General features: G+C 39.0%; 1 protein-coding gene across 2 annotated transcripts in view; it reads left to right on the top strand.

Annotated features, from left to right (window-relative positions):
• Window positions 1-23,627, top strand: part of LOC124262887 (cleavage and polyadenylation specificity factor subunit 5-like) — a 61,020-nt gene extending 37,393 nt beyond the window's left edge. For both annotated transcript variants that reach the window (XM_046697484.1, XM_046697475.1), the window contains exon 7: window positions 21,609-23,627. In XM_046697484.1, the coding sequence (XP_046553440.1) occupies window positions 21,609-21,630 (22 nt within the window). In that variant the 3' untranslated portion in view covers window positions 21,631-23,627. The remainder of the gene's footprint in view (window positions 1-21,608) is intronic.
• The last annotated feature ends 981 nt before the right edge of the window (window positions 23,628-24,608 follow it).

The raw sequence follows: 24,608 nt of genomic DNA, 5'->3' as shown, positions 1-24,608 counted from the left end.
AACAAAGCCCCTCATGCGGTGTCCAATCACATGCTTAAGAGTGCTGTTGTCTTTCTTAGCGGCGTGATGTAAGGTAGACAGTCACACCTCGTGAGAGTCTCCGTGTCAGACAGACAATGGAGGTGGAGGTAATTGTCAGCCCGCCAACTTTAGACTGTCACCAGCATCTGTTAGAACATTCTCGCCCTGACAACTTCATCTTTGGGTGTACACTTACATTCAGAAGTTATGTAATGGAGGTTTTTGAAAATATATGTGTACAGGTTTAGTACCTAGAGGAGGAATTAATTCAGGGACTTTTTGTTTTGTTGTTTTGTATCCTCTTGTTTTGATGATTACTGTACATATTATTATGCTTGTATGCCTGTATATGCTTGCAGTATTATGTGTCTCGTTTGGGTAAGATTTGTTTCAAATTTTGTTGAATATAATGTGTTCAAAACCAGATGTTATTAGGGAATATTTCTGGTGCCCAGATAGGCTGATAGTATATTTTCTGGAAGAATATTTGCAGATTGTTGATTTTATCTTTTATGAAACTCTTCCAACTGAACATTGTTAAAAAATATCTGAAATAGATAAAAAAGAAATGAATAAATTATTAAGATTAATTTTAATAAATAAAATATTTGGTTAAGGAATTTTAAAAATCTTTCCAATTTTGATAATTTGAGAATGTGAGTGAATTTGGTTTGACACTGCTTTTAGCTTATTACATCAATAGAAATAGGTTTCACACAATGTACTCATGTTGGGAATCAAAATGAGTCTTCAGCATCATGAGTGAACACTTTAACCATTTAGCTACCTCGCTGTCCTTACGGTGAAAGAAATTACCAAATCTGAATTGGAGGTATCACAATTTGAAATGACAAAAATGAAATGATGAGCAAGCCATTTTTCCGCACGTTAATGCCCGATAAACAGATGTTGTGGATTCTTCTCGTGACTGCCTCTGTCAGTGATGATCTCCCGAATCTTAGCAGCAGAATTTCATCATGTGGAAGTAGAGTGACAATGTACTCAGTAATTTTGCTCTTTTTGTTTTATAAAATTTATGCAAATTGTACTAAAACAAATCTGCATTATCTTAATCTTAATATGCAAAATTTGTCAGTCTGATGATTGGTTATGGTAATATAATTCTTATCTTCGAACATTAATCTAAATTTTTCGGACAAGATTGGCTATGCCTTGGGGCCTATCACAAATACTTCCATGTCAGGTTTGATAAGATCAGCTGAAGGGCTACTAAGTTGCCTAGGATAACTTACTGCTGAGCTAATGTTATTTGTCCTGAGAGGCTAAGCAGTACTAAACAAGCACAAAGGAGTCTGTGGTGCCAGGGATCAGCGCCAGGCTAGACTAGCATCAATCATGGTAGAGAAGTCTGAAGAAAAATGGTACAATGTCAGGGAGCGTTGTTAGCACCGTCAACCTCACCAGGAAACAGATCACTACAGACAGGACTGGATGCTTTGTGCGTGAGCAGATTGAAGTGCCACGAAGATGCGCAGGTCAAGATTTATGTACAAATATGCAGAGCGGCCGATTACAGCGAGATTATGCTGCTGATCAAACACAATGGTAAACGGTAAACGCTGCCCGATTAACGAGGGCAGTTACCACGGAAATAATGCGATTATCGTGAAAAAAGCCAGTCCTCCGTGGAGAGTGTTCACATTTGACAGGAGACGTGTTTGGGCCGTCCCTCGACACCGTCGGGTGAATCACATTTACTATGGTTCACAGGTGCTGTAATTATAATCAACACATGCTCAGACGGCCATTTTTTTCAAACGATTCCAACTAGAAGGAAAATGATAAAGATAGTCAAATCTAATTTGAGGACAGTGACAGCTCACTCGGGATGAGCCGAGGTGACTCATTCTAATACATCTGCCAACTAATTTCACCCCGAGTTGTCGCTCCACTATTGTTCCAAGGCAGTGGGTCTGGGGGCCAAGAGATGTGTTTCTGAAGCTCAATAGATTGCCCCTGTTCCAAATGGCAGGTTTAGACAAAACTCGCAGACCCTAACCTATCATGCTTGACTTTAGGGTTTAAAATTTGCAGTCGTATCTGTAATTTTTAACAAAGAAGGCCAGGGAACTTCCCCCTGCTTATGATAATTCTCTCTAATGAACTTAGTGTTGCGAGAGTGGAGGTGTCATTTTGAGGTCTGATTCGTCTGCTGCTGTCGAACCACAGACACAAGATGCCAAACTCAGGAAATAAGGCCAGGAAGCCTGTTGTATTCTCTGCTGATATTTCTGGATGGGATAAAGCCATGAAAGTCCCAGTGTAAAGAAGTAAGGGGTCTGGATGGTGAAGTGTGAAACTTGGCCAATTAGATATAATAGATAGACGGCCATTTGGCCTGATTATAGCCCAGAGTGACAGCTCAATCGACTTAATTATATCCATTTCTTGCGACTCACTCCTGTGTTTTATGTTGTAATTGTGATTTTCTCTCCTCCAGGCTGGGAGAGCGAAAGGCTCTAGACTAAACGAGGGTCAGGAGGGGTGATCGACATATTCCATCCCACACCCTGGGGGCAAAGGTTACAACAGTTTGCTTTGTCCTCTAAGACAAGTGTCAGCTCAATAGTGTTGTCAGAGTCTTTGTCTCTGTGAACAAGTCCTCAGACTTGTCAGTTTAGTAAGCTGTTCTTCACACTCACATCAGCCCCCAGATGATAGCATGACACAGTTGATTACTGCACACAATGGTGACGGTGTGTCGCTAGGTATCCCTCTTGTCAGTTTCGTGACTCAGGATTCCTTCTTTGCCATTAGGCTACTACCCAAGTAGTGTGACTAGTGTTCATTTCAACAGTTATCAAAGACCGGCAATCATTATGAGGTGTTCGCTGACAGGCCTATTGTGGGGGTGACGTGGTCAGGGCCGCTAGTATTGTTTTCTGCATGATGGCTGGACGAGACCTGTCACATATGCAGTAATAATTGCACTTTTTTCCAACTCATTCGTTGACAGAAAATATGATTGTCCATTGTATGACAAGGCTGTGACCCACTGCTAATAGGGCAACTGGCAGTGTCGGCCTGTTGTTGTGGGGGTAATGGAAGGGTGACCAGTCTGGTTGTAGGGGACAAGTGACAGGTCTGAAGGATGAGTAGTTTTCTACTGAATTAAGTATTTAAACAACATGTAATTCGTCACAATGTTAGTTTAGAATGGTATCCCACACTGCTAGGTTGTAAATCACCAGTGTATCTCTGTATCACATGATGATACAAATCATATAGCTATTATGTATGATTATTTTATTGGGTTTTTTTTCAAAATAAAGTTTGAAGTAATCCAAAGTTGATCGCTACGATCTTATCTTACTGTCAGGAAACTAACTGTTTTGTTTGATTTGTTAATTTATTTTTATAGTATTTTGTAGTCATACAAGAACACAATCTAATCTCGCTTAATGCACGTGAATAAATGGAAAATTTCATACACAAACAATGCAAAATAGAATGAATATGTACCTATTGTGACTGAAGTCCCATGATATGTATTTATGAAGGTGATTAGTATGTTTTGTGCTTATCGAGGTTTACAGATAAATGTTGAAATCTATAAATGACAGTTGTCAATTCTTATTGATAGATATTTCACCAATAGTAAAAGTGGATATTGTTAATAGCACAAAAATTGTAGACAGTACGAAATTGGTGACATCATTCAGCGCAATAACACAACACAGGCCACACCCTTTCTAATATCAGCTAACCAGGAAATAGTAGTTCATTTGTGGTCGAATATTTTGTTTATATTTAGCCAGTCAAATGCGGCACCATTGCTGTGTATTTGCTAACACAGTACCTGAGGTGGGCATCTCAGACACACCTACAGGCAGGTCCAGTCCAAAGGTTGGCTAGCCCAGTATATGTGGTCCTGCTGACATTGAACTGCTTGTTTGGGTTCAACTCTCTACTTGACCTGCATCGACATATCACCCAAGTGGCAAAGTCTCAGGATTTCATGATCATAATCCTTTCAACTCATGAAGATCCGGGTTAGAATTGATGTTCAGCCATCTATACTTGAGGGCGACTAATGGGGTTGGGCAACTGGGTTGGTGCATGAAATTGTATCGTGATATAGACTTGATGCTCATAATGTCAATCACTTATTGTCTGGTGCAGACTCGATTATTCATTCACTTCCATTATTGAACTGGAATATTGCTGACTGTGTCATTAAACAACAGACAAAACAACAGTACATTTAGTGGTGTAATCAATAGCTGAAATGTGTGATGTTGGGTTGCATGAAATTCACTTATTCAGGGGATTTGTCTGAGGGTGGTGCTGGTGGCATGGATTTGGGTGGCTTGTTGGGTTAGGCTGCAGTGTGGGATTGGGGTGTTGAAGTGGTTGTGGGGGGGGTTTGTGGGTGGTATTACAGCTCTGATACAGCTGGGATAATTCTTACTTCCAGTTTTTTTATCAGCTCATCGAGCAGTCTTCGTACAGCTGGGAGATTGCTTATTTTCAATTTTACTCACCGGCTAATTGAGCAGCCTTGATACAGCTGGGAGATTGCTGACTTGCAGTTTTACTTACCAGCTCATCAAGCAACCTACATACAGCTGGAATATTGCTAACTTGCAGTTTTACTCACCAGCTCATCAAACAGCCTTGATACAGCTGGGAGATTGCTTTCTTGTAATTTTACTCACCAGCTCATCAAGCAACCTACATACTGCTGGAATATTGCTTACTTGCAATTTTACATACCAGCTCATCGAGCAGCCTTGATACAGCTGGGAGATTGCTGACTTCCTGTTGACTCACTCACTCACTCACTGACTTGCACAGACAATATTGGCCAGGAAGATTTTCTATTTAAAGCCAGCTAATATAGTGAATGTTGATGGTGTCACAGAAGACATTCTGTAAGATTGTTCGTGTGAGCCCCGGAACTGGGGCTGGTTGGAAGCGCTGTAGTTGTGTTTGGTCACAGCATGATAGTTTGATGTCCATTGTTACATCTCCACTCCGGTGTTGACCTGGAGAAACCGGGAAGACAAAGTGATTTGTTCTAGATGAGTAATCGGGGGATACGTCTTGCAAAGTGTTTATCAAGTTAACGTCTGTAAATTGTCCGTCCTTGCTTCGCAACGTTTTGTTAGCCCTTGCTATGATTTGATTTTCTTCTGAATTAAACAGCCCACCAAAATACTGTCTAGGCAGCCAATCAGGCAAAAATCTTGAATTCTCAGGAGAAAAAAAAAGTCTCTTCATGAAAATGAGGGAAAAGGGCCAGTCTGAAGTTTGGCCCATACACTGAAAATTCATTTCTCTAACTGAAAAAAAGGGGAGGATCTTTCTTATGGGACTCTGGAATTTAATTTCTACAATTAACCTAATGCAGCATTTTCCCTGGGCAATTAATAGTGTCTGATTCTGACACAGCCGTGGTGTAATTTTTCTGCATTCTCACCCTTTGAAAAGTTATTTGATTATAAATGATTTACCCTGTTCTAGCAGTATGGCAATCCTGTGAATGTGATATCTTTATTTGACCAGGGGACGTAGAAGCATAAATCAAAATTAGAGCCTGATTGTTTTAATTAAAGATTTTTATCCTTCTAATTCTTAAATCAAGATGTATTAAATATTAGGCTGCAGCGATGAACCGGGATAAGCCTGACGATGACCTTGGTGACCCCTGATTGGCAAAATAAAAAATGTGAAAAAATAACACAATTGATTAATTTTTTTTGATGTAATGGAAACCTATGTTGTGTTTTTCTTTATTGTTTTATCGTTTTTAGCTTTTAGATTTGTGAATACAACATAGCAGTAAGTGACTTTGGAAGCCTTTGTTTGGTGACATGAATTTAAAAGGCCAAAAGATAGACTTGGGATAATTTTGGTATAGATGTACAACTAAGATGGGGATCTCAATGGCAGTCAAACAGGAATACCATTTTGTGGATGTGGAAATCTGACAGTGTCTAATGTGGTGAATACCGTTGATGTTCAACAGTCCGAAGCCATAACATATTGCAGCCTTCATAATAGCCATGTGTGCACATTTAGCCCTTGTTTGCCACACACACTGGCCTTAGCGGATCCGGCATGACCTATACTGGGAGGTACTTTGGAACCTTCCAAAACAAAGCCGTCACCTTGCAAGTTGATTGCCTCCTTAGTCAGACATGTTAGATGTTTACACTGCTTTTACTGATATTTACGAATCAGTCGGATAGAGGTGGACCCTAGATTTATCTATGGTGACAGATTGCCCAACAATATCTACTGGGTCTTCTTTTCACGATGGATTCTCTCAAGAGATGATGAACCTAGAAGCTTTCTATCAGGAATCAAAAGTCCTGTCAGCCAGCATGTGTGAACATTTGCCCTGCACAGGTCATTCCTCAGAATGTTCTTATGTTTGAGATGCTTACTGTGTTGGCTATGTGATGTGTGGGGAATTGTTGAACATCCATAATCATGTATATTTTTAAGACTAATTTCTTATTGGAAATGGTTAAAGGTGTTCTTGCATCATCTCCAAGGCCGTCTCTTCCCTCCTTGAACCATGCTACGTAGATCTGGCAAAAGAAGGAACATTGTCCGCTGTTGTTGACAGTATGTCGGCATGGATGACTTTTATTTCTAGATACTCACTGACAGCACAGAATACTTTTGTGTCATTTTCCTCACCATAGCATACCTAGTAATTTTGATGCCTGTTAAGCGTGTACTGTACATCCTTCATAGTTGGCTTGAAACTTGCCCAATTCTTTCAACTTTATTATTTGCCTGTCAGCAAACCTTTACTTATACAATAAACAGTGGTTATGACAAACTCAAAGGGAGCACTAATTATATCTTGTTATCACTTTAGTTCATTAAATGCACTTTGACTAGAATATGCAGCAGGTGGCAGGAACCCAACAATCAGTTTGTTATATTTGTTATTCGTAAACAAGATCTACACAGATGATACAAGCAGAAGCCCAGGGATCACTGATCAATGATTGGTCAGTGACATGTTTCATCCCGTATCAGAAGCTTGTCTTAACCAAATATTTGTGAGTCAGTTTGAAATATCTATATTCAGTTCCAATCTAACCTTCAATGATACCTCATGTCATTTTGCCCACAAATCTATTTTCTTGGACCTATCTATCCATAAAATATTGGTGTTCTCATTAATTTACTTAATCATTGTCCAGTGTGTAGACTGATTAATCAGTTAGAATTGATTGAGATTGATCTGAGTTTGACTATCCAAATTACACGACAAAGGTTTGTTGCATGGGCTGTGATTAATCATTAGTCAAGTATTTCTAGTTTGCCTCAATGTAATGACTGTTCTGGATATTTTAAGATGTTTAACACTAGTATGTGATTTAACAAGTGAAACCTAATTTAACCCAACATCTGTCAGTTTTGAAGTCACATAATCGTATTTCAAGGTGTTTTGACAGCAGAATGCTTGAACACGATAATGATTTAGTTCATAATGTAAAGACCTCAGGTCAATTTCTCAAATGGGCACAATGTGTGAACCCATTATTTTGATGTGACTCACTCACCTACTGGCTCTCTTCCTTGCTCACTCACTCTTCTACCAACAGGCATACTCCCTCACTCACTCACTCACCCACCATCTGACATGCTGACCAACTCACTCACTCATCCATCACCTAACACACTGACCAACTCACTCACCCACCATCTGACACGCTGACCAACTCACTCACCCACCATCTGACACACTGACTATCTCACTCATGCACCATCTGACATACTGACAGACTCTTCAGGCTCATTCACCACCATCTGACACACTGACCAACTCACTCATCCACCAACTGACACACAACCATCTCGGCTCACTCACCCACCACCTGACACACTGACCAACTCACTCATCCACCATCTGACATACTGACCAACTTGCTCACTCACCCACCACCTGACACACTGACCAACTCACTCATCCACCATCTGACATACTGACCAACTTGCTCACTCACCCACCACCTGACACACTGACCAACTCACTCATCCACCACCTGACACACTGACCAACTCACTCACCCACCATCTGACACACTGACTATCTCACTCATCCACCATCTGACATACTGACAGACTCATCCACCATCTGACACACTGACCAACTCGGCTCACTCACTCACCACCTGACACACTGACCAACTCACTCATCCACCATCTGACACACTGACCAACTCACTCACTCACCCACCACCTGACACACTGACCAACTCACTCATCCACCATCTGACACACTGACTATCTCACTCATCCACCACCTGACATACTGAGAACTGACTCATCCACCATCTGACACACTGACCAACTCACTCATCCACCATCTGACACACTGACCAACTCGCTCCACCACTCACCCACCACCTGACACACTGACCAACTCACTCATCCACCATCTGACATACTGACCAACTCGCTCACTCACCCACCACCTGACACACTGACCAACTCACTCATCCACCACCTGACACACTGACCAACTCACTCATCCACCATCTGACATACTGACCAACTCACTCGCTCACTATCTGACAATGACTGACTGACCCACTATCTGGCAATGACTGACTGACTCACTCACCATCCGACAATGACCGACTCATCCACCAGCTGACCTGCTCCCTGTCTTCCCCTCCCCCCTCCCACATAGGTCTGCCAGCGTTGGCCACTGTTGTCCCCATCATCATGTTAAGTAGGTCAGCCTCAGCCCTCAGGATCTATTCATGTATCCTTTTTCCTCGATAACAAGAAAAAATGTATGACAATTATTTGTCTAATCTTTTTGTGCAGCTGTAAAATGCTAGTCTGGATTAATATTTATTCAGCAGACAGAAAACACTTTCAGATGGAAGCAGTGAGAACCAGGAACATTGTGTTTGCCATTAGTTATTAGACCTATCTGTTCGCTGGCTTTGGACGCTCATGGTGGGTTCTCAACAGCGTCTCTTAGTCATAGCTTAGTTAATCTGCAAGAAGGCATTAGTGAACATCAACCTTTAAGGAAGTAGTGTTTATTCAATGATTTTATTAACAAAACGAAACCAAAATAGCTCGTCTGCCATTATTTTGAAAATATGTCGAAGTATGTTTTAGAAACATGGATTTATACTAGCATCCTAATCCCTTATGTATATATCGATGGAACTAGGAAATGTTTGCTGAAAAACTTGAAGTACATTTGGCTTTTACTCGAAGGATTACTGTCAGTTTTAATCATTGAAGAATTTTGTTGTTAGAACCTGCATTAGGAGCAGGACAATACGAGGCATATTTATTTTCTTGGGTAATCATTTGCTAATGGTCATTGCAAATATTTAGGTCTTGGGACCTGGAAGAAAAGCGATTTTCAGGGTATTAATCATGGCAATTGTAGCGTCGTGACTGTCTTAATTTTTGCGAGAGGATCAGGAACTTGTGATTGGGGACATTAGGGTGTTCGTCAGAGTCCATCCATCACATGTTTAATTAAAAAGGACAAAAGACACTTATCTGGGGATTGGGATGGATCATAGTAAGGCTAATATGGGCCCTGGCCTGATGAAGACATGTTCGCCACTCACTTGATGAGCTATTGTCTAGTCGTAGGAACCGTCTTAAAACCGGTCTCCTTCTTCGCCCAATGGCGAAATAGTCAGCTGATTAAAATGATTGTTTTGATTCCATTGTCCCTGCAAGTGATTTATTGGTGAGGGAAAATATTGTATTGTCACTGGCAGTGTGATATGGAAATGGGGCAGACACGTCACCGTTAGAGGGTGTCCACTTGTACTCTTCGTGTCGATGATCCCATAGAGAACTAATACAAAAGCGTGAGGGCTATTATTAACTATTGAACCACGACTTGTAGGAGTTTGTCCCCCCTAGCTTGCTTTTGTTTGGGAAAATTGCTCAAGAACTATCATCCCTCGCAACACGAGGGCTTAATCACCATCGGCCCATGACAGTCAGTCTCCTCACAATACCGTATTTGCATATTTGTTTTAAGTCTTAATTTCAGGAAACTAGATAGGGGGATGCAAATGAGGCTGAAATTGTCCCCCCCCAGACCTGGCAAAGATTCTCACCCCCCTGTTCTCCATGGTCTCTCTCTGGACTGCAACAGTCATCAATTTGAAAAGCATGATTGATTGACCTGCGACACAAAAGGGGGGTAGTGACATTTACGGCACGTTAGACTCCGTACAAGACAGTGGTGTGCTCTTCCTCTGAAACGCGATGTTGCATTCTCTTCTGAGAAAATGATTCGTTTTGTGCAGGAAACGCGTCTTGTGCGAACTCACACCACACCACAACAAGGAGCAAAGCACTTTGCCATTTTCATGCATCTTTTGTCGCTTCATAATAAAATGTGTCAGCCAAACTATGAATGCAGTTTATCTTCAGAGCCACCTTGAACAATGTTGAGAGATGATTTTCTTAATATTGACTTGTAAATGAGAATTGATAGCTATGGTAATGTGCCCCTTCTTTCATTAATACGTTAAGCATTTCCTTATTATCCTCGTGGGTATTATCATGATTAATAGCTTAATATCAAGGACAAAACACGACTTCATGTAAACTATATTTTTGCAGAGATTTCTTTCATATTTTTTAAATCCTTTGTTCTTTTATGTAACAAAAAAAGGTATAACTAGATTCTGCTTGTGGCTGATATGTTTCTGGGTCAGTTACTTTCTTGCTCTTGTTTGTAATCTAATGGATTGTTGCTCGTTAGCCTGAGCCAGGTGAAAACTCACCTGTTGAGGTGAATGTCGAACAATGCCCGCGAGGCCAGGTGTGTTGCCCAGGTTACCTGGATGCTGGATTGCTGTGCACATGACAATAGCTGGGCGGTGAAGGGGAACACACGCAGTCGAAGATTATATTGTCAAGGCACAAAGACAATTGCCTCACGTGCTGAGTGTAATTTGTGTTTGGCTACAATTTTACCCCCGATTGCGTGTTGATTGTCACGTCACGTGATGGCTGGCCTGAGTGTCGGTGGGTGCTTCGTCTGTTTGAACAACACAGGAAGTTTGGGTGGGGATGGGAGTGCAAGGATTTACCTTGAGTCCTGTATTTGAGGGTCCCTGGGACTCATGCCTATAATTTTCAGGGGTCCTTGACAACAAAATCAGGTTCCCAGACATTAAATATTATTATTCATACTGTTATTGTATTGTGTATCATGATCAACACATCAATTGTTACGTTAATAAAATTGCAAATGATACCATAACCCAGCTAGTAGCAAACTCAGTGATAAGTTATTGTTACTTGATTGGAATTTTTACAAAAGTATATAGACTTTTTCTGCGTCCCTGTGGATGCGCTAATAAATTTCGTTGCGTCCATTGTCAATTTGTATGCATATAGGACACAGGAATGTGCGTCCTGTAAATCCCTGGGAGTGATCCAGGAATAGTAGATGTAAAGATAATGGTAGAGATGACGATTTGTGGTGATGATGATGATGATGATGATGATGATGATGATTTGTTTGTAACATTGTAAGATTTAGTTTAGCTGCTGGTAAGGACTCACAATCCAGTAAACTTCTGTTTAGTCTAGTAAGCTCAGATAATAATAGACAATATAATGACATATAAATCTACTGAATATGATGCTAAGAACTGGGCTGTTGACTGGGATGTTTTGGCACAGACTGTTGATGGCTGTAGCCTATGCCAATGCCTATGATTAGGTGGGGTGATTATTATGATGCTTATGATCACAAATCATAACAATCATCATCTATAAGTACCAAGTAACTGCCACCCATCACTGATATCGCAATCACTTTGCGTGTTTGTGGATAACTATCACTGACAGTATAGGAAATCTCCGATTAATTCCACAATCTAGTTCAACCCTAGCATGGACTGATGGCTGGCCTCATCACCCTTGTCCTCAGCCTGGCCTGTTGGACTAACACCCTGTCTCGCATTCAAAGCCAGACGGGCACGTGCCATCAATTATAGCCTTTAGGTGGATCCAAGAGCCTTGTGTCCGAAACCTTGGTGACCTCAGGAACAATGTCAGAACCTTGGTGACCCTGGGGACAAGGGTGTAATTGGAGATGATCAGCTCTCCGACCATTTGTTGATGAGGGTGTTGCCGCGTGTATGTTTTGAGTTTTTGTTCAGTGCCACTGTGTTATTTGTCTTACTGGATGGCAGGAGCAGCCATAATGGGTGTAATTTCATGGTCCGAGTGTAGTAGTTTGGGGGTATTCTCTTTATCAAGGTTGGGAGAGAGGATGTCTTTACAGATGATGTATACAGTTGTATTAACAATCCCAGTCACAATGGCTAGAGATGAAATAAATATGTTTTTTATTTATTGCTTGCAAAGGATATCAAGATTATAGTAATGAAACAGATAAGTTTCAAGTGTCTCAGAAGTCTTTACTCTGTATATATTCACAAGATGTAAATTTTGTGTGCTTTAAGAATCGTAGTTTGTGATAAGTCTAAACATGTTTCATTTATGTATACATATTGGGGTTTTTTCTTTTGTGACCTTTCACCTTTATGACCTTCTCACTCATTCATTCACTCACTCACTCACTCATGAAATGTTTAGGGATCTATATTTCAACCTATTATCACTTTGTAATACAATACCCATTTTAGACAATTTTGAATTTTTTTTGTTGAAAAGGCAATAAATCATGGTCAACTGCAGAACCTAATTACTCGAATTTCATGATGAAAAAAGGAAATGGATGCTGTCTAAGTTACGTTACAGATATTACAAAATTTGAAACTATTGTTCCCATTCACTGAACGTTATCATTTTAGCTTTCACGTGTGATCTGCTCACAGTGATTGATACCTAAAACCAGTTTGACAAGCTGACATCAGTTGTCAATTGTTACACGGCGCTCACTGAGCATGACCAGGGTGTACGTACTGCGTCTCCGTGATGGACGGCAAGGCTTTATTGGAACTATGGTTACTCCGACTAATTGAACCCCCTTCGTAGGCTTTACTCATCATATCAAGTCATCCAAGACAATATGATGACCCAAACCACAATGAAAAAATCGAAGGGGGAAAAAAAAGCGCGTGAAAATTCACAAGGGTGTGAAATGTGAGAAGCCCCTGTGTGGTGGAATAAGATAGCTGTTTCTGGGCTGTCGGTGCAATTAGACCATAAGGAATGGGACAAGCCCTTGTAGATGCCCCGTCTCCGCTCGACAGTCCCACAAGTTTGTCCAGGAGTTCACTGTATTGGCTGAAGGCTGGCGAGAACCCAAGGCCAGATGGCTGGATTGTTCCTTGCATAAATCATTGTCTTGATTGTGGTAGCAGGGCTTGGGAGGACAACACCACACAATGGGAAGCTCCCCCGGGTCACCCGGCCTTTTGCATTTCAATGAGAGAAGCCTTGGCAGACAAAGAGAGGGGCCAGCCAAAAAAATTTATTCAGCAAACTTTACGGAACAATTGAATCAAGACGGGGATGAGGCTAGATGCATCTTAATGAGAAACTTCATAACAAATGTCTTTTTTTTATGCAAGGTTTTTTCTTTGTCTCCGCTGGCGTGTTTTCTCACGAAAGGTGATGAGTCTTCGAGATCATTCTTTGGTAACAGGAATTACGCTCACATCTCTGACAAAACAGTGAAACAGGAGGATAGATATCCCTTCTTAGATGGTGTATGATCACTTCCTGTGACAGTTCCGAAGTATTTTTCAAAATATAAAGACATCATAGTAATAATAAGTATAATAGTATAATATATATATATATAATGCTTAGGGTAAATCATGACATGAGAATTATCCTTGCTAAAGGTTTATTATTTATTTGGTGAATATGAGATAAGCATAATCATTGTCGAAGTATATTCATATTACTGGCTAATATATATCTATATATTTTAACACCAGAAAATTTATTGATTGTAGATGTGAACCTGACAACATTTATGTGATAAACATCATAATTGTGTGTATGCAAAAATTGAAAAAGTAAGATAAGCGCCATTAATGTTTTAGTGGTTTACTTTTATATATATAGATAAGTAAGTAGACAGAAATTGTTTTCTCTTTATCTTTTTTGTTCAGTGTATTAGGAGATGTTTCATTATGCCATTTATACTTCAAGAACACATATACTGGTCAAGATGACGGGAAAATCTGTACTGCTCTGTTCAGTATGTTTGTATATTCAGTGTGGTCACCTTTGGATATTTATTTATGAATTGGTTTTGAATAAGTAAAAATAAGATGTATTGTGTCTGTGTTTCATGTGAGTTTAGGTTTAGCAATATTTCAGCAAATAGGGATACCAGAAATGGGCTTCACACATTGTACCCATGTGGTGAATTGAACCTGGGTCTTGGTGTGACGAGCAAACATTTTAACCACTGAGCTACCCCACCGCCCCTTGGTGTGACACAAAACATGTGACAAACACTTGTACATATATGCTATATACACAAACAGTGGATATATTTATGTATATAGGTAATGTCAGGGGTTGCGTTCTATATGTGTTCCCTTTTTTATTCCCATCAGTATATTTTGTTATGAACCACAGTTAATCATGTTGTATATTCACGATAAAATGGATCCTGATTTCTTGGCAATGTTTTGAAAGAAATGTGAGGTTATTAAAAACAACTTTTACCCACTGTGCCAGCTAAGCCCATGGGATTATATTGCATCTAATCAGAGCTGAAATGATTGATTTATATAGATTCTTTATCTGATGCTTTCGTTCAAAAACTCTTTGAATCTGAGAGTGAAAGTGCAGGCCACATGCATCAAGTTGTGTAATTAAATAGCGATAATAACCCAACAATCTCCCAGACATGCGGTCCATATCATAAAACAGCTATTAAACCTCCCAAGTCTAAGGCTAACCCTACCAGGTTGTCGCCAGATACTGCTGATATCAGGTGGCTAGGTGCTGCCTTTTGTAATTATACAAATTTACATTTTCATGTTGTTATTGCAATTGCAGATCAAAAAACATTTTTGTGCATAATGGATTGAAAAATTGTGTCTTTGTCTGACAGTGACTAAGATTTTCGAAATTCAGCATGGGCTGGTTATTTTCTAGTGAATAGTTACGCTGTCCTGTGAATAGGCCGTCTATATCAGTTTATTCTGATCGCCCCTATGTTTTTTAAGTGGTTTTGAAGTCGTAGCTTGTCACGGAGGGTGATTGGTGTTCAAAACAACTGGCAGAGCACACATGTATCATCCTCAACTATCATTGTGGTATGAATATTCCAGCGAGGTCGTTCCTGTAGCATCAGCTTGTAATTGGTCTTGTAAGTCTGACAATAGTTGATCTTTAGTGTAAACAAATTGCAAGCCATATTGAGCTTATATGTGTTTGTGCTGAAGCCTTCTGTTCTGTTATTGCCAAAACGGTCTGGTTCCAGTACAGGCCCTCTAATGCTATCCATTTTCAAAGCTGGCTGATATCGGCAGGAATATGACAGGAAAGTTAAGTCAATAGAGACATATGAAAAATAAGATTTTATGTTCCAGGAAACAAAATGTCCTTTTTAAAACAGAAAGAAAAATAAAGTGCTCCACATTTGTTTAAAATCAGTAAATACCTGGTTAAATTAGGGACTCTATTATTGGCAAATATTGCTGTCAAAATAAATATACTTATTTGAAACAACTTCTCATTAATCCTTATTGATCAAAAAATGAATACAAATATAAAGAAAAAGTAAAACTGGAAATGTTTTGCCCCTTACAAATAAAGCCATGATATGTATTTGCAAAACTGCAAAGAAATAACAGGGAAAAAACAAACCTGAAAAAACATTCTTTCAGTTTGCTGTTGGCATTATCAGATGTTCAATGAGTTAATTTCTAAATAATAGCATTTATGCAAATTTCACCAATTTGAATAATCTGATTTACAAGCTAGCCATGAAAATCACAGTCATTGCATTGAATGGTTAGTAAGTAATTAAGTTAGTTTGCTTTTGAAAACTGGTAACTTGAACTTGTATTAACATGGTTAATTACTCTTTCTTTATCAATCGTGAGGCGAGAGCAGCAGAGAGTCTTAATATGATCGGACAGGTCTTTCATACGTGACTATTGGGGGTTGGGGGTAGGGCCAGAACAATTTTGTTAAGAATGAGAATTATGATTTAATTATCTTGAAGAAAATAAGAGGTCATTGGACAGGTGGTCAAACTAGCATTGACCCTTACTCTTTACATCACACGCTGAAATAACAAGCAGCCCCGTCTGGTAATGTGCTATGCGAGGGTCAAGCTATTGTAATCTGCTATTTTAAGGTCAGCTTGGTCCTTGAGGGGGGTTGAAGAGACCTTATCGTGAGGTCATTAGAGTTCTGAACTGGAAAACTGTTACTGATTGAAATTTGAATTTGAATTTGAATTTTCGTTTGTTTATGAATCCGATGCAGAAGAGGCAGCCAAGTGGATGCTCAGAGGAGGGAATCGTTGGTTGAAAGATGATCGCATAATTATGTGTTTTTCACATGAATGCTTTTGGATTTTTATCATGCAAATCATATTCTGTTTTAATAGGGATGTGTTTATGGCATCTGGTTTATGAATTTACAGGCTGATATTGATGTACACCCTAAAAGGTTATTGCCATGGGCGCTAACTAACACAAAGAACTCTTTTTTCTATTGTGGAGCGTGAGAGATATGCCTTGATTTAGTCAACCCAGAACAATTATATTTTTTTCTGTCTTCATGAAACAGTTGCCATGTACTGGAAACTCTTGGTTATCTTGATTTCTGGTTGGAAATTTGCATTTTTAATATTATTTTCATTGACTTCTTTTTCACACCAAAATGTTCTACTTTCATTAAATGCTATTTTCATTTGATTTTAAGAAAAGGTTAAAGAAATCTGATAAAATGTCAAGCAATTAAGACTCTGAACATGCCTGGGGATATAAGAAAATTATGTTGGTGTTTTTTCCTTTGTAATATCTGTTACTAGCCAGTTTTTTTATCAATGAAAATGTAGAGGATCACCTAAGTGTGATTTGTTGAATTCTTAATGTATATTCTGAATAATATTTATTCAAAACTTAATAGTTTTGATTAATTTTGATTCATGACTAAATGAGGCTAATTGTGACAAAGCCCAGTCTTTCGTGAGTAGTGCTAGATTTGGGTGATTTTCAGTGTCAATTTCATGGCCATTTCCCAGAGATTACAAAGTGCTCGGTGGCGGTGCCTTTAATCTTTTCTTGTCAGATGTTGCTCAATTGAATCAGTCTCCCCTTGCTCATGACTTTGTTGACCAGTCCTGCTAATAAATTGCTTCACTAATTCAGTTAACTGTTAAATGTGCCGCAAATGTCCTGACAGGTGGCTGGTCCCTCTTTGGTCAGTCAGTGGTCACTGTGATTGGATTATGCTATTGTTTCACAAATAGCATCTAATTTTGGCTAGCTACAAGTTCGGGGATTTTGATTGTTGCTGAGGGGGTCTTGCTTGGTGCCCTCCCCCAGAGGGTTTATTTATGGCGTTTCCATCTCCATCTGCATGACACTCGGCTCAGTCTATGGGAAGGGAGATTGCTTGATGGACTTTGATGATTTGAGGCGATCTTAGATCATTTGATGGGCACTAACAAGGTCAAGACCTGTGGCTGAAGAAGTTCGAGTGTTGACAGATTGTGGGAGATCGTGAGATCATCGAGAACGCCTTGCTAGGAGGCAAGGGGATCACTGGAATCACCATTAGTGGATTGAGATGAGCCTTCCCTAGTCATTGCGTTGATTGATCATCATGGTGGGACAGAACCTTTGACTGGGATGGTCTGGCCACTGTTTAGTCATTTCACTCACAATGGACCATTGCTTTTACAGAATTATGTAGATGTCTGCCCTTTTTACAGGACCATAAGATAGAGTGCTTTTGTGTAAAATGTCACAACTGCAAATTTCTTGTCTGAGGCAATTAACATAACATTCTATTTTCGGTATGAAAAGAATAAAAAATGTAGATATCCAAATTGTTTTCCGTTTAAAAAGTTTAATGAATGACAAGTGTTTTCAGTTATTCATAGCATTGTCTTTTCTTTTTTTTGAATGATTACATGTAATTTTGGGGCAGTTATGAATATTCACTTGCAACTCATGCTCAATGAAGAAAGTTGTTTATTTAATTGACACTAGATATGAGAACAAAGACATAATTATAATTGTGTTCCTAACATTCATTGATAAAAAAAATAATAATGAAGCATGTTAAAAATATGCTTAGATATTTTAAATATAAATATTCTAAAATATGCTTTACTAAACATTTTTGTATGCAGTGTATCTTTTCCTTGAAAAACATTTTTTTTTCTAGTCACATGTGAACAACCTGAAAAAAAGGCTGAACAGAAGTATGTGATTGCAAAAAATGTTCCAGGATGTTAGTGAAATAGTTTTTTTTCTAAAACCTGACATTTTTTTGTTTAATGGTTAGTGGTTATTTTTTGTCAATGCATTGTGATAATGTCATGGGTCATTGTAAAAGGAAGGAACATTGTATTATAGGAATTAAACAGGCCATTGTTAAGGTCTGAGCACAAGGAGAAAGACCCCTCATGGCTTTTGAAAGAGGACTATGTTTTGCTGCCATGTCGTGCACTGTCCTCTGCTAAACTTTGATTTGACCTTAAATTTCAAAACACAAACTGCATTTGCCAAACAATACCTTGTTCAAGATCCCTAAGACATTGGGTGAAATCTATCCGTTAAAGGACAAATCTGTCTGTTAAAGGACATTAACCTCTGTTAACAGGTTGGAGAAACTGAACAGGTGGTTGCAGGGTAGTTGTAGAGGGAAAGACAGATGGCAGGCTTATTCTTGAACGGGTAGTCCCAGCCTGGTAGATTTAAACACCCCCTATTGGCTAGCACATTGTCAGCAGGGTATTAGCCCCTGCACATGGAGTTTCACGCCACGGCCCGGCTTTGATTTCACTGATAGCACCTAGACTTGTTTCAGGTCTGCCTGGTCAACCATCTCTGTCTGTTTGAGGAAGAGATATTGGTATTGATATTTATTGTTTGCCGGTATATGAGAGATTGTTCCGGTGGGCTTTGATCTCACTTGTTTCAGTATTCATGATAGTACAGAGGGGGATTGCCATTTTCTGCTCATTTGGCGTGTATTGTTGGGTTCAGTGATTAAGACTTTTGTTGTGTGATCTTGCAGATGGGTGATTGATGCTCGGGCAGGAGCTTCTTTATGATATTGTATCTTTACTGTTACTAAATCTGCTCTTATGGCATGATTCACAGCAAAGGGGAAGGTGGAACAGATGTATATTGATCTAAATAAATAATGTGGGCATGCATGCATTAAATGGAATTAATCAAGGCTGGACCTTTAGCCAGCTGTGCTTTGTTGTGGCCCTTTCTTCATAAATGGTGTTAGTATAGGATCTTCAGATGACTGGTTGTTGTAAAAGTCGTAGTAAATGCCCTCTTGTAATTATTTCCTTCTCCACTGACAGCTATTGTCCATAATTTTTGGTCAGATTCTTTTAGTGCCGTGATGGGGATTATTTTGACCCCATATTCTGTTCAGAGTTTAAGCATCAGATTTAGACAGAAATGGAAGATTATCTGCCTTGAATTAAAGAGAACAAATTTATGACACAAATTCAGCAAATGAAAGCTTTTGTAATCTTGTAGTACAGGGTTCTTTTGTAGTGACAAGGAAAATGAAACAGTGGTTGACAAGACCAATTTTGTTTCTTCTTTTCGATCTTGGCTAATATGCCAAGAGACTGGATGCAAATTGAAATGAATTTTGAAGTTTTGACTTGAGGTTTTGAGGCCATTTAGAAACTACACCTTGAAGTTTTAACAATAATACAAGTGGGAAATTGCTCATTATATCCATCACAGGTTTTTCTGGTCCATGCTTAGTGATTTACAGGTTGCAGAGCTACAGATAACATTTTGGGGCATTGAGTTATGTCCTTACTTGTGTTCAGCTCAATTGGGTATGCTAGCTTTCCTTTGAGTAAGCAGATATTGTACTCATCTCACTCAAACTCAGTTGGGTATTTTCCCGTTTTCCATTAATTGTAAAAAATATAATAAAGTTATAATGTTGGTTTACGTCTTTGTTATTTATATTTGATCTGTAATATGAGAAATAATCAGAAAGACTGCAAGTTGCCAAGTTCATTGAGTACTTACAAAAATTCAAGCGTACATGTACGCAATAGACTTAATAGGAATTGAGTTTTCACATAAATATTTGCGTAATTTACGCAGATATGCAACTTATCTGTATCTCTGGGTTACCTTGATATTACATGAATATTGATAATTGGTGGATAGAAAACAGACAAATTGAATAAACGGAAAAAGAGAAAATATATTTATTTCTGATACATGTTTACCATCACTTTTATCAAATTTTGAGTATGGTTGTGCAAAAATCAACATATATTTATCTGGACTTAACACGCTTAGTGTGATTTTAAAGAAGTTGTACATTATTTCTTTGGTTAATGTGTGTGTGGATGGTAGGCGAAGTGGGTAGTGAGTCACAGGTCCGATCTCCAGCCCCGTCATACCAAAACACGTTAAAATATGGTACTTGTTGGTCCCTGCCTGGCACTCGGCATTAATGGGTACAACAAGGACTGGTCGGCTCGGAGTCAGTATAATGTGTCTGAGTGAGGTATTCATGCTTCACTGCGGCATGGTATCTCAGTGAGTTGCACTATAAAACCAGCTTAAGTCTGAACTAGTACAAGTAGCCACACATACACACGCATGCACATCGTCATATGAGCAAAAGTATTTTTAAGTACAACGTTAAATCCCATTTCACCTCACCAGTGGCTCTCCGGTGCCCTGTCTGGTCCAGACTCAATTATTTACAGATCACCGCCATATAGCTTGAATCGCTGAGTGTGGCGTAAAACTAAACTCACTCTCCGGTGCCCACAGTTTTTCGTGCAGAGTTGAGTCCCTTTGAGATGCCATAAACCGCTGATCATTGCTTTGGATCCTGGTTCACTGTGATTGTGTGTGTAGGGTTTTGAGCACCACACCCATGCTTGTTTGTTTCAGTACAGTGATAGTAGTCTGACTGATAAAGGAGCTTTCCTTGCACTTTACGTTGGCTTGTCACGCCGAAGACCCCGGGTTCGAATCCCCACATGGGTACATTGTGTGAAGCCTGTTTCTGGTGTCCCCCGCAGTGATGTTGGTGGAATATTGCTAAAAGCAGCGTAAAACCAAACTCAGTCACTCCTTCCTCTTTAATCAGACATGCGGTTATAAATCTTGGGTTTCAATGCAGTATTGTACCCAACTCACTCACTCAATCTTACATTGTGAAAGAAGCCCCCTGACCTGGTGAACCATTTGATGAATATTGAAATTAGAAGTATATTTTGTGATCAGTATTTTCATGCATTTATTTCTATCTTTTGCTGTATAATATTTTTGGTTTGTTATATTTTTATCTGAAATTATATGTTACATATTGTGTGTTATTTCATTAATTTTCAACTGTTTTTCAAGTTTGTATATTTTCTGCCTCTCATGTTAAATATTTTTTCTATTTATTTTCAGATTCAATTTCATCTACAACTGATCTTTGAACATAATCTGAGAGAATCATCTTTGCACATACAGCTGTGGATCAGTGGTTACCATGGCAACAAAAAAACGACACTGCCACTGTTGAGGCTCAGGTGTTTGTAAATGGAGAAAGCATTCAGCGTGGCTTTTTGCTACAAGCATGCTTTACTTTTTCTTGACTTACGATACAAGTAAAGATGAAGCTGAAAGGGAATGTCATTGCAATCTCGTCTTGGACTCAGTTTTCATGTAATGATTTTGGTATCTCATAACCAGCTTCTTGGCTGGTATGGTCGATGATTCTGTTTGTAAAAAGTCCTTTTAAACAAAGTTAGCCATGGATGTATGTTTGAAATGTTGTCTGTATGTTTTCTGAACTGTTAGTTTGATTTTTGTTTGATTTACGATCAGAGCATTAATCAAACTATATTTTTATGCATGCTTACAGTCCTATGAATCATTGACTTCAGTAGGATGGCTTTAAGTTCAAATAAAATGTATTTGAAAAATATCAGTATGATCTTCATTTAACAACAAGTTGTTTTAAGGTAACTATGTGTATAGTTTTTAAAAATTTTAGAATCTTAGTGTAATGTTTAGTGGTATGGGAAAATGTTGATAAAGATGAAATATGTGAGGGTGATGATGTGCAAGGGTGGATGTTCAGCCCCACGTGTATAGCTGTGTTCACTGTAGATTCTTCCATGTACCAGACAGGTCCTGCTCCATCTATACAGTATTCATGGGGGACAGAGTATTAGAAGGGATCAGTCTGGATATATGGGAGATGTGTCATGCCTAGATGAATAACACCTGGCAGACGTGTCATGCTAAGATGAATGACACCTGGCAGATTAGTTATGCTAAGATGAATGACACCTGGCAGATTAGTTATGCTAAGATGAATGACACCAGGCAGATTAGTTATGCTAAGATGAATGACACCTGGCAGATTAGTTATGCTAAGATGAATGACACCTGGCAGATTAGTTATGCTAAGATGAATGACACCTATGAGACAAGTCATGCCTAGGTTAATTCCTCTGGGAGACTAGTTGTGTCCTGATGGGTTAAATCTGGAAAATTAGCTTTGATGGATGACATAAGTCTAGCTGTGCCTAGATTGAACACGCCAGGGAAACTAGTCATATTAAATGAATTATAAATATGAAACCAGCCTTGCCTAGATGGGTGACACCACAGCGACTAGTTGTGGAATTTGAGTGGCCTACCCAAACTTGAATGTTATAAGCATTACACACCATCTTATTCATGTATATGAAGCATTCAATGTTCAGATACAATCCACTCACTCACTCATGCCATCCACATCTGAGAAACTATGTGGCTGAAATCCAAGGGTAGACATGCATCTACATTATCCTCTTTGTAATGATGACATACCGTAATGTAGGGCAGTACCCACAAGTGGTTATTGGTTTTGTTTGTTTCTCTTCAGTGAAAAAAAGGACATCATACATTAATCATGAAACACATTAGTATTTCATTAAGTCTGAGAAGTTCTCTGAGTCCGGTGGTGCAATACCTGTGATACTGTCAGGTAAAGGAGGAAATGTGTGTCTCATGCTGGAAGCTCACAAGTTTCAAGCAATCCAGTATCAAAACATATATTTTGTAATTATGGATAGACTTATTGTCTGAAATAGTTCAAAACCATTCTATTTTTGGAACGATTTTCTTCTTCTTTTATATCTCATTTCTTTGGAAACAAATTGATGTGAAATGGTTAACTTTTTAGCAGATTTCAGAATTCTAAAACATCTTATTATATTTCATTAAGAACCTCCCTGGGTTGGCTTTACGTTTTGCCGATTCCTGTCTGTATCACACGCTTGTATTACACTTATATGTTTGCCATGGGAATCTGTCCACAGTGGACTTTGTATATATCTGGATGTCATTTTGTCCAAGCATTTCTCATGCCTCTTCATTTTAAATGATCATGTACACTACCATTTGAGTTTTACACATTAAAAACTGATTAACTAATTCAATCTCTTGTTGTATTGTTGTTGAGAGATGGACCATTTATCTCTTGGGAAGGATGGATATGGTACTGTTGTACAAGACAAATTGTTGTTTACCGGTACTTGTTTTACCTTTATACATGTGTTATTTGTACACAAACCAAGAGTGATGCTACACAGTTCTTGGAAAACATACAGCTTTAAGAAACAGGCAATGTGTTAGCCAACTTGTTAAAATGTTTGTTTTAGCCCCAGTCCCAGGTCCATTCCTCAATGGGTAGAGTGTGAGAGAAGTAGTTGTTTTGGACTTAAAGCATCTAAAAGTGTCATGACACTCACTACTTAGGGTTAGCCACAATGGCCATGTTCTAAATTTAACAGCACACTGGGTTCTTTAGATGTGTTTAAATCTTGGATTTGCATAGATCCTTGGTTAGTTTAAGCCATATCCATGTGACCAAATAGGTCAAACATCCTCAATTTTCATAAACTTGGTCTTTCCTAATGTGGCATCAATGTAATATTGTTCAAACCCATCTCACTCACCACAGTAATACCAGTTTGTCAAATTCCTCATTTTATGCTCAACTGGAACAAATGTAATTTTGCTAAGGGCAAATTTCTGGTGTATAAATTATTATTTATTGTTTTTTCAGTAGGTTGGGCACCGATCTGTAGGGTGGATGGGGTTAAGAACCCCATTCATTGTTATGGCAACTGGAGTAAATGAATGCTGTTTTATGCAATAGTGGGATATACCTGGGTCAATGTCGAGACCTGAGTGTAAACATAGTAGCCCAGGTTGAACAAGTGCCAACCTCAACTGATATCAAATATACCACCCTCATTTTAGTCCGAATGTTCAGAAGCAAGTAGCATATTTTAGATGAGGATTTCGATGTTAGGTGGAAGAAAGGTAACCATCCATACCATCATACAAACACAGATTGCTGAAGACCAATTTGAACCCTGATCGTCATGGTTATAACTTGCATAAACATTT

This window comes from Haliotis rubra, unplaced genomic scaffold (assembly GCF_003918875.1).
Source record: "Haliotis rubra isolate DU_JTF1 unplaced genomic scaffold, ASM391887v1 Scf12, whole genome shotgun sequence".
Taxonomy (NCBI): Eukaryota; Metazoa; Mollusca; class Gastropoda; order Lepetellida; family Haliotidae; genus Haliotis; species Haliotis rubra.
Note: the sequence above shows the minus strand (reverse complement) of the source record. Positions and strands in the feature narration are given on the sequence as shown.